At 44.8% G+C, this 11,383-nt stretch overlaps 1 protein-coding gene across 1 annotated transcript; it reads left to right on the forward strand.

Annotated features, from left to right (window-relative positions):
* The first annotated feature begins 1,555 nt into the window (after nt 1-1,555).
* Nucleotides 1,556-9,989, forward strand: LOC119186022 (acid-sensing ion channel 2). The gene is made up of 4 exons (XM_075885714.1): nt 1,556-1,959; nt 5,056-5,210; nt 7,717-7,820; nt 9,892-9,989. Exons 1-4 carry the CDS (start codon nt 1,561-1,563, stop codon nt 9,987-9,989), a joined length of 756 nt encoding a protein of 251 aa, XP_075741829.1. The 5' UTR covers nt 1,556-1,560.
* The last annotated feature ends 1,394 nt before the right edge of the window (nt 9,990-11,383 follow it).

Consider the following 11,383-nt stretch of genomic DNA (forward strand, 5'->3'; position numbering starts at 1 on the left):
CGCGCTGAACGCTATAGTGACATTCTGTCCCTATAGTGTGTACTTCAAACACTTACTGCATACTTTTGTAAGGTGTTACACAAGAAATTGAAATTATGCATTTCTACAATGTGATTGATAAAGTTAAAAGTGGTTTCTGTCAGCGAAGCCTTCGCACGTGTTTGCATTCTGCGTAAATGGTACTGTGCTTTGAACCCCGAGCAATCATGCGCGTGAAATAATTTCGAAGCTTTGAGGGAATACGTGCAATAAAGTGCAGTCCTTTCGTTATGAGTGGTCGACTTCAGACCATGAAGTCCTTATGGCATGTTCTTGCGCCCGATGGTAATGCACGCTTTTACCACGCACTATTATATACTGTGACATTACATGTTCTATAGTCAAGCCTCTATACAATACGTGTGTGTCTGTAATGAATGAAAGTTCATTTCACTGCATCTGCAAGCGGAGTAAATTATTTTCAATGCATTTATTTATTTATTTATTTATCTATTTATTTATTTATTTATTTAACGATACAGCCAGACCCATCAGAGATTCTAGCTGGGAGGAGGGCATATGAAAACATTTGTTTACACAAAGTTATAATCGTTAAAATCAGAAAAATAAAGGAAAATTACAAAATGACATAAAATTTCTAAGCAGAGACGCGACTGTCACCAGCAGAGCACGACTGTCAGAGACGCGACTGTCATATTCGGGCCTAGTCACCTAGGCCCGAATATCGGGCCTAGGTGACTGTGATGAACAGAAAATTAAGTCGACCCATGTGCTCTTTCGCATGCTATATACTTGTGCTTTCCTTTAATGGGAAATTGTGTAATCTCTTATTATTTAGTTTATCTCCATCTTTCTTGATTTTCGGTCTTAGACAATATGATTTTTTGCTCACAACCAATGACGCAAACACCAACGCCGACGCTGGAATTTCTTCAAAAACGAGCTCCTTAACGCTATCACACTAAAATATAGCGTAGCTGCACCGAGCTGTACCTATTTCTTTGCCACCGCACCTCGGGCCAGCGCCATTTGTGGTGGCAGCTTCTATACAGTAAGCGTCTCGATTTTGCCACTAGAGAGGTAATCTAGTTCATTGCGCCTGAGACGTCGTGCGTTTCAAGGCCATAGCATTAAAGCGCTCGTCTCGCAGAAATTCCGGAGTCGGTGTTGATAAAAACGCTTGTGCAGTAATGTGGGTGTGACGTTGCGAAGTAATTTTTACACGCCAGTCGGGTTGAGGTACATGGTAAGGCATCGATATGCACATAACTATTGACTTTACACAAGACGCCGACCAACTTCTTTAGACTCGGCACAAAGTCATTATATCTGGTACACGAATTTATTCGCAGACTGTTTTGCATAAGGTCGATTCCCACAATGCGCGAAATAAGCTCGAATATACCTTTTCGTTCTTTTGTACACCTGCGGAGCTGACCGTCTCGTAATGCCATGAGCACTCTAACCTAAATCTTTATAAATAACTCACCTCGCAAATAGCTGTGACTAAAGGGCTTCAATCGCTTGCTGCATTAACTTTCGCGTGTTACTGCAGCGCAAATGCCATCATCTCTGAGCAGAGGTGGACCCGGCCGCCACGGCACGTGGCGAGCGTGCGGACAGGTCTACGGCCAGTTGGCACTGGACTCCGGCCTCCCGGGTGCGGACGCCTTCGTCGAGGGTGGAGGCGTGCGCCGCTTGCTCTGGACCGGTGCACTTCTGACGTTGCTGTACTACAGCACCTCCGAGACTCTCGCCATACTGAAGGAGTATTTCACGTACAGCGTGGCCGTCGCGTTCGAGTACAACACCAACACGTCTTTCGAGCTGCCCGACGTCACCGTGTGCAACGTCAACCCGTTGCGTAGGTCAAAACTATGCGCTCTCAACGCCTCAGAGCGGGAAATGAGCTCCGAGCTGGAGAAACGCATCTGCGGCGAAGGACAAGACATACGAGAGGTATGAAAACGTAACCGAAACATTGGTTAGCTGAACATCTTATTAGATGCGGAAGCATCTTATACTCGCGCCTTGTAGTGCGCCGTCCGCGCCGTCCGCGCCGTCCGCACCGCTTCTCGAACATTCGACAGCTGGCGCGCGCGCATGCGCCGTCGCGCCGTCGCCCACTCTTCCACCATCTGTGCATCCCTTCCTCCTCTACACACCGCGCGTGCTTCACTCCTCCACCATCTGTGCACCCTTCCTCCTCTACACACCGCGTTCGACATCTACAATTCTCCTGATTCTCCAGTGGACGCGCATGTGGCGTCACGCTTCGAGAACATTCAACAGCTGACAGTGCATGCGCCGTCGAGCTGTATATATACTCAAGGTCGGCGCTCGCTCGCTCAGTTGCCGCTCGTTGGTTGGTTTGTACGGCGCGTCGACGTCCAAGGTCGCGGTGAAATGAATTCCAACGAATCCACAAACACAATGATCGACGTCCCTTCGACCAGCGCCGCCCTTTCGCATACGTGTGTACGTGTTCACTCATTTAACACCACCTCCTACAACCACGTTAACCAATTTAGCCATCGACCCAGGTAAGTCGCACTTTAACACCCCGTTAACCAATTATATGCTCCGCATCCTCCTCAGTGTTCCCCCGAGGGAAGCTGCGGGCAATTTTTTTGTTCAATGTACAATTTTCATTGATATGTGGGGTTTAACGTCCCAAAACCACCGAATTATTATGAGAGACGCCGTAGTGGAGGGCTCCGGAAATGTCGACCACTTGGGGTTCTTTAGGTGCACTCAAATCTGAGCACACTGGCCTACAGCATTTTCGCCTCCATTAAAAATTCAGCCGCCGCAGCCGGGATTTGATACCGTGACCTGCGGGTCAGCAGCCGATTACCTTAGCCACTATACCTTCACGGTGGGGCTTAATGTTCAATGTTCGCTCGGTAGGTACGTCGATAAGCCTTGAGCCAGCAAGCGAACCATTCACCTCGTAACTCACTAACTTGATCAATAAACCAATCAGTAAATGAATCAAATAGTATTTCTAATTTACTTACTTCGTTGACTCTCCACATTTGAAGAACCTGTGGGTTCCTGGTAGCAACATTGTCACTGACATCCGAGTCAATGTCGCCAAACAACGAGCAAAACGTCACCTAAAGTCGCCATTTTTCTTCAAATTTCACCGACAAATATCACCACTCTTGATATGTGCGGCATGCCTAGTAATAAATATTGCAAATTACGTGTCGCCCTGTGCAATACAGTACGATTCATAATGCCTAAATTCTACTGACTGTTTTTCCATCCCACTCGCATCGCTCATTTCATCATGCGGCTGTTTGGTATACCAGGTTTTCTTATTATACCTGGAACCTGCACTTGGAGGTGGAGGTTTACCATCCGTTCCGAATGGAACGCTCATGATATCCTTCCAACTGATTACGCTCAGTTCAAAAGTGAAAGTATAATAAACTATGGATGAAAAGAGCAAAAGCGTTGTCTGTTGACATCTTTGTGTCTCAACATGTGAATCAAAAAGATTATTGAGAGTAACGCTGCGAAAACCTTAAATAAATCAATCATTATATAAAAATATAAAACATGCGCCGTTAACAAAATTGAAATTGTTCGAAGGAAGGCGGTTCGTTTCATTTGCCATCGCTATGATCGTACCTTTTCACTTTCATCTGAATGGAATTATTCCTCGAAACTCCCTATCATATTTAGCAGACGTGATACCGGTTCTCTGAAGAGCTTACACTCATTTCTTTATTTTTTTATTGACTATCTTCACATAATACATCTCATATGCCAATACTCTTTCAACTACTACACCCCCAATGTGATGCCTTTCTCTACTCACACGAATATTTTCAAGAACAGTTAATTTCCTAGAGTCATTCAAAGGTGGAATGAATCACCCGGTAGTATTTGTGAATTGTCATTGTCGGATTTTGGAAATTCACTGTTATAGTAAATCATTGTTTCCTAGTTTTTTGTTGTTTTTTTTTTGCTTTGATTTCACCCTTGTAATCAGCATATTTTATTCATGAAAATGTACCACACTCCTGCAGTAGCCCTGCAAGGACTGCACTATTTGAAAATAAATAAAGAAATAAAGAAATATTCTGTGATCGGAACACGTAGCCTAACCGTGGCCTAGCCATCTCTGAAATCAAATTTAAAGCACCTAAAGAACTTAGTCGAACACCCCTGCCTTGCAGCACGCGAGGTTCGCCGTGGTCGTCTAGTGGCTAAGGTACTCGGCTGCTGACCTGCAGGTCGTGGGGTCGAATCCCGTCTGTGGCGGCTGCATTTCCGATAGAGGCGGAAATGTTGTAGGCCCGTGTGCTCAGATTTGGGTGCACGTTAAAGAACCCCAGGTGGTCGGAATTTCCGGAGCCCTCCACTACGGCGTCTCTCATAATCATATGGTGGTTTTGGGACGTTAAACCCCGCATATCAATCAATCGCAGTACGCGACGCAGCTTCTCATTTAACTTTTGATGGAAGCTTGCTGGGGACGTAGTTGTACTTCAGGTACTCGGAGGAATACAGGAGATATTCATAGGAGACAGGATGGACGTGCTCAATAGCCACGTGCCGTCAACAAGTCATTGGAAAAGATATGAGCATAAAATGCATAACTCAGACGACACCTAAACCTAAAATCAGAAAAACTCGCCATGTCGGCCTTCGTAAATTTAGGTCGCCACCAGCCTCTAGTCCCCTGTGACAACCCAGCTACCCGGTAGTATTGGAAATTGAACTCAGTCGTGATGTGCTCAAATTCATTGCTAGTGTCATCCTCATGCGCCCATTGGTATTTCTCATTAGAAATGTAACACGACCTGGCACCCAGTGCGTGTGGCCTCTCTTTTCAGTTCCCTTACATCTTTCACTCCTCTTGAAACCATTGTCTCTAAGAAAGCTACATGCTCGGTAGTTCAGTGGGGTCTAGGAGCTACGGACGTGTTTTAGCCCATATATGAGAGGCTTGAGGAACCAGGCGTCATTTGACTGCCTCGGTGGCACTAATAATTGTGTCGAAGCCGAGCCACAGCAACGTAAATTTTTATCTCTGTGCAGGCCAATCCAGACGACCTAAGGCTACAGCAGCAGATATCGGATTGGATTGCGCACCACAAGACCAAGAACCGTGAATGGCTCAGAGCCCTCGGTCATCAGTTTGCCGGCACTTTCTTCGACTGCACTTACCACAACCAGGACTGCAAGGACGCGTCGTATGTCATGGGCCTAGATACTTCCTTTTATATTTCGCGAAATCGCAATAGCATACTATTCAGAACATCATTATATTTAAGTTTACGTCTCTTAAAGAGACGATGTTGGATGCCGATTTACTCTACAGGTGATAGAACCTATTCCGCACAATTCGCCTCTGTAGATGAGCGTTATCGTTCTGTGTACAACGAATAGTGAGTGAGAGCTTAACGGAGCTCTCTGACACTTTGTGGCAATGTGTCAAGGTGGAGAGAGTGGAACGCAGATTAAGCGAGGAAAACAACGTAGTCTCGCTAACGATATGTAACTTAACTTGCTAACCCGCACGGAGAAAATGGGAAGCTGGCAAAGTAAAAAAAAGGAGGCGTAAGGAATGCATTATTGTGCACCCTCCTCACTCATATGAGCTGCGGAAATTGATTGATTTATATGCGGGGTTTAATTTCCCAAAACCACGATATGATTATGACAGACACTGTAGTGGAGGGCTCCGCAAATTACAACCACCTGGTGTTCTTTAACGTGCACCCAAATCCGAGCACACAGGCCTACAGCATTTCCGCCTCCATCAGAAATGCAGCCGCCGCAGCCGGGATTTGATCCCGCCACCTGCGGGTCAGCAGCCGAGTACATTAGTCACTAGACCACCGCGGCGGGCAGCTGGAGAAATTCATGAGTTTGTTATTAGCTTAACTGTAACAAAAGGAAATTGTTTGCGAGTCATATCCTGTTCGAGGCAAAATAAAGACAAGCCGTACTTCTGGGAGCATTTTATCATGTCATTTAATCATTTTAAAAGCAAGCTACAAAGTAAACAAACTACAGGACAACAAGCTACATAGGGTAAACGTCTCTGGTGAAAATAAAAAAATTGCCCGCAGCTTCCCTCGGGGGAACACTGAGGAGGATGCGGAGCATATAATTGGTTAACGGGGTGTTAAAGTTCGACTTACTTGGGTCGATGGCTAAATTGGTTAACGTGGTTGTGAAATGGGATGTTAAATTGCGACTTACTTGGGTCGATGGCTAAATTGGTTAACGTGGTTGTAGGAGGGGGTGTTAAATAAGTGAACACGTACACACGCATGCGAAAGGGCGGCGGTGGTCGAAGGGACGTCAATCATTGTGTTTGTGGATTCGTTGGAATTCATTTCACCGCGACCTTGGACGTCGACGCGCCGTACAAACCAACCGACGAGCGGCAACTGAGCGAGCGAGCGCCGACCTTGAGTATATATACAGCGCGACGGCGCATGCACTGTCAGCTGTCGAATGTTCGAGAAGGGAGAGAAGCGCAACGGCGCATGCGCGCGCGTCAGCTGCCGATGTTCTCGAAGCGCGACGGCGCATGCGCGCGCGTCAGCTGCCGATGTTCTCGAAGCGTGATGGCGCATGCGCGCTACATTATACAGCTAGCGAATGTTCGTGAAGAGGAGAAGCGCACGCGGTGTGTAGAGGAGGAAGGGTGCACAGATGGTGGAGGAGTGAAGCGCGCGCGGTGTGTAGAGGAGGAAGGGATGCACAGATGGTGGAAGAAGGAGGAGGAAGCTTGCGGACGGCGCCGCACTACAAGCCTCGAGTATTAGATGCTCCGCATCTAAAAGCCTTGCAGTCGCAAAACTATTTACCCTAATCCGGAATATGAGCCTGATACCGGCGTTTTCTCGCTATGGTCGTAATCAAGTGGGGCAAGGGGGGGAGGGTTGATCACACTGCTATAGGGTAAATAAATTTATATTTCGAAGCAATGATACCATGAACTAGCCAAATCAACTCTTTAGAAGCCGCCAAAGTTTACGCATGGCGATCATGGGGCAAAATGTTAACACACAAGCATTTGAAAGAACACTATAAAATAGTTCTATTTTTCTCGCCTCGCGGACTTCCCCGCGGCTTATTTACAAGTAAATGCCACTGCGACAGTAACACGCGGCTGAGAAAAATGTCAAAATTATAAAGGAAACACGAATTCTCAAATTATCAACGATGCAGAACATTAGGCAGACTATGTATATGGCAGAACATGCATATACGACGCTCTGCTTCGAAGCATCTTGAGTGGGCCTTGAGAAATTGCTAAACATGAGATCTCACTGGTACCAATGCTTCGATCAGAGGACTCACCTTCGTAAAAACAGTACCTCCTCTTAGACCTAACGCCACAACCTAGTCAAAAATTTCGTCAGAGTTACAGAGCAGGCTTCAAAGACAGGTCTCCGCATGCGGGATACTGTGAACATACCCTGCTGCTCTGTCAATTTTCAATGAATTCGAGTCTCGTTGAGTTCCTTTCTTCTTCGAATTTACGTAACTCTGTAAAATAGAACGACGCGAAACGCGTGAATGAAATGTTCTAGTGAGTCCTACAAGTTATATCGCCATAACCACGCCTTGTGTTGAACTGCACACAAGTACGAATAATGAAGTCTCACTTTACGTCTGTTTCACGTGCACTGTGCCGAAAGGAACAGGGGCAGTGCATGACAGGTGCATTTCGTTTCGCAGGCTCTACCGTAAGATCATTAACGTGCTTTACGGAAACTGTTTCTGCTTCCTCTGTGGCCACAAGGAGCGAATGGAGTACAGCGCCCTGTCGTCACCGTACGATGGTAATGGTACACGTTTTTTTCAAAAAAAAAACAGACAGAAATGCCTGCAGATGCGGTGAATCCCGAACGTTTTCCTTGCGTTTAGCGTTAGCTAATATCATATATAACTCATAATGCACGTTACAATTGTGGTCAGAAACTTAAAAAAAGTTTGCAGGTTTAGTGGCTAGCCACTCCGTAACCGTTTAGTTCGTGTTAGTAGGCAAAAATAGCCTGTGCGAAGTTTTTTGTGAACCTAGTTCTAACAGTGGTCTTAACACGATTATCGCAACGATTGGTTTTGCATGTGCTAAAACCTTGGCGAATTCCTTCGGCCGAATTCCCCTGGGTGGAGTGAAAATGGTGAATGAAAAAAAAACAGAGTCTCACCTCATTTTGTAGCACAAATCGATGAAAAGATTTGACACAGATTTTTTAAACTGAAAGCTTCTTCAGTTGAAAGGAAGACCATGCTAGAAACATAATGCTCGTGAACAGCACACGAACAAGCAGAAAGAGACCAACAACGTCAGAACGTCTGTGTCTCTTCGACCGTCTACTGTTCGCCACTATCAAGTTACATAGTGATAACGAAAACCAACTGAGTCAGCTGTCCTTAAGCTCGTGCTGGAACGGGATCCCAACCCACTGATTAACGCCATTACGGGACTGCGGAACTATTGCGCCACGCCACGTGAAGGCAAATTAAATCGACAGACCGAAGCTGGGAAGGTGATTGAATATGGGACGAAGCCACTTCATCGTTGAGTTAGCAACATACCTAGCAGTAATCAAACGACAGGGATTATATTCGTAGTGTATAATGAATGTGAGAACACCACAAGAGACGAGAACTGACAAAGATAACACACACTTCTTAAGCGATAAGCTGCAGTGATCTCTCGCAGTTAACGCGACAGATTATTGAAGCTTCTCATGTCAGTAAGCTTGACAGCTTGTGAGTAAGTTCTCCTTCAATCGTGCCATTAAAAAAATGATTGCGTAGCTTAGCCATTTCTTAAGTTATAAATGGCTTCTTGCTCAATCAACACGCGACAAGAGTGTTTGTTATTGTAAAACCATCGAAACGGTTGATAAATGCGCCCTTCCTACACATGCCTTTATTCTACTCATAGGTATATGTATATATACGTCGCTTCGTTATTGAAAGTTCTTGAACGTCAGGGCTGTGCGCCTCATCTCCGTCATTTCTTGTCTGCTGCACTGTTCTTATATTCATTAGACGTTCATTAGGAACATCTAGTTTTACTAATTTATTGATTTAGTTTAGTGGGTTGAAAAGACGAAAAATCCCTCAACAAAGGTGTTGATGGAGCCAATTTTTTAGCAAGCAGTTTTTTTATTTTGTTTAAAACAGCAAACACATGTGCACGTATGGTTTGCACACGCTTTCTGAACCACAAAGACGGAGGAGGAGAGGACACGTTATTAGAGGATATTTCATCTCTTCGAGCCTCCATCGACTCCAGTGCCCCTGCATTTCGTGGACTCGTAATTTAGTAAGGTAATCAATCACTTTGAATGAATAGTTTCGAGAAGTTTGCAGAATACATTTTTTCTATTGCTTTTGACAAAAACATAGCGTGTCCGCCTTTTGATAGCGTGAAAATTGATTTTAAAAAGGCGAGAACAAATAACACGAGACAAGGACGCACTTTCAGTCAAATGAGGACACCGCTGTGACTCTCCCTTCTACTCCCAGCTGTTTCTGCAACGCAACAAGGATATCTCAGATTTCGGTCTATATGTGCTTTAAATTAAGTGTACAGGTACTAACTTTTCTCAACCTGGCAAATAATTCATTACTCCTCAGAAATAGGCTATTGGTAATGTAATAAGATTACTTTCAGACAACTGTATTCTGTATCATTATTTACATTTGTTTTTATTTTCGGTAATGTATTTATCAAGTTTTTTATTTACTGTTTAGAACTGTTTACTATCTCAGTCTGTCACGCTGCCGAACATACTATAGTCATTGAGCTTCGAAGCGTTGATTTGCTCAATCTCTTGTCACGCAGTAATTCCGCGCATCCGTGTTCCTTTACGCGCTTATTTCGGTCTCATGCAGGGCTGGTGATCACGCTGAATCCAGAGCTGCATGAATACCTGCCCACTTCTTACCAGGCAGGCTTCATTGCTATGGTGCACGCACATGGCACCAGGTGAGCGTGCATGTTACATTTAAAGCGTTGAGCTTATCGATTAAGGTACGATTCAGATACAGTGTAGAAATCTCACACTCTCGAGAAACGAAGCCTATAAAAGGAGGCTCATAACGAAAAAAGGGAGTCCCGTGGAACACTTCGCAGCAGTTATTTGCGACATTGCTGCAATTTTTACGAACCATTGAGCTCTTAAATTGCTGTGTGTGAACTTTAAAGGTATTTGATTTGATTGTTAGCGAGCGCAAACACCAGATGCGAAGGTCTTAACTGTCTCGTTGCAGGTTCTCGGTGTGTCAGGATAGCGTATACCTCTCTCCAGGCTACACCACGTACGTCGGCCTAAACCTGGTAATGTCTCCTCCACAACCAACCCTTGTTCCTTCAATAACGTCACTTACCTTTTTTTACATTTTGCCATATATGAGCAATGATGGTGCTTACTTTCACAAGTAGCAAAATGCACCATAGACACCGCACATAGACAAGAACGCTTCACATCTCGCACTTACTACATCAACATCGTGCCAAGTTACAGCCAGTATATTTGGGGGACCTATTTACAATAAGACAGTGCGCAATTATCTAACCGACTTCGGTACCCACCTGTGGGTTATTGCGAACAAAATCTGTGATAAAAGAATAAAGCTTGTATGTTTAGTGCGGCCAAAATTTATTTGCGGTGTTTGTGCTTCATGCTGAGGTTAATTTTTTTTTTTGAAAATTTTCTCTTTCTTTGTAACTGTCAACGTAATACTGCCTTACTGTCCTATTATTTGTAATATTTGGGTAGCAGTAACATTAGCGATTTTACACAAGCTCTCACAAAAAAAAAATAGTTGATGCTACAGATGGCCTGAACTCACATCACTCAAACCACTGCGTTGGAGCACCAGCAGGAAAGGACGCGACATTTGCTATGTCGCAATAATGTTGACAAAACATCACATGCACTTATTCAACTATTCACGCTCAGAGATGTTCCTGTCACGTCCTTATCGCAATAAAGCAGATTAGCCGATACGTTTTTAATCTGTAATGAAGCAGATTAGGCGATACGATTAGCCACCATTGGCAGTACGTTCAGAAGCTGCGCTTATGCATGCAGGTCACATGCAACTTTTAAATATAGCTAATGAGTGCAACTGCTCAATCTTCTAATATGAACCCGCGGATTTTCCAGCTGCTCGAGTTGGGATCTCGCGGAAGCGTCGTAAGGGATCTGATAATGCCAGTGCTGACAAAAATAAAAAGGCCGAGGGGGCAAAACCAGGAGTTCGCATTCAAGCAGCTTCCAAAAAATGACAAAAGCCTTTTTCGAAACGCAGGACAGAAGCGACGTATCTAATGGATTGAACATGGACGACATCTTCCTTAAAACAATGCCGCAAATGTTTT

This window comes from Rhipicephalus microplus, chromosome 2 (genome assembly GCF_043290135.1).
Source record: "Rhipicephalus microplus isolate Deutch F79 chromosome 2, USDA_Rmic, whole genome shotgun sequence".
In the NCBI taxonomy this organism is placed as follows: domain Eukaryota; kingdom Metazoa; phylum Arthropoda; class Arachnida; order Ixodida; family Ixodidae; genus Rhipicephalus; species Rhipicephalus microplus.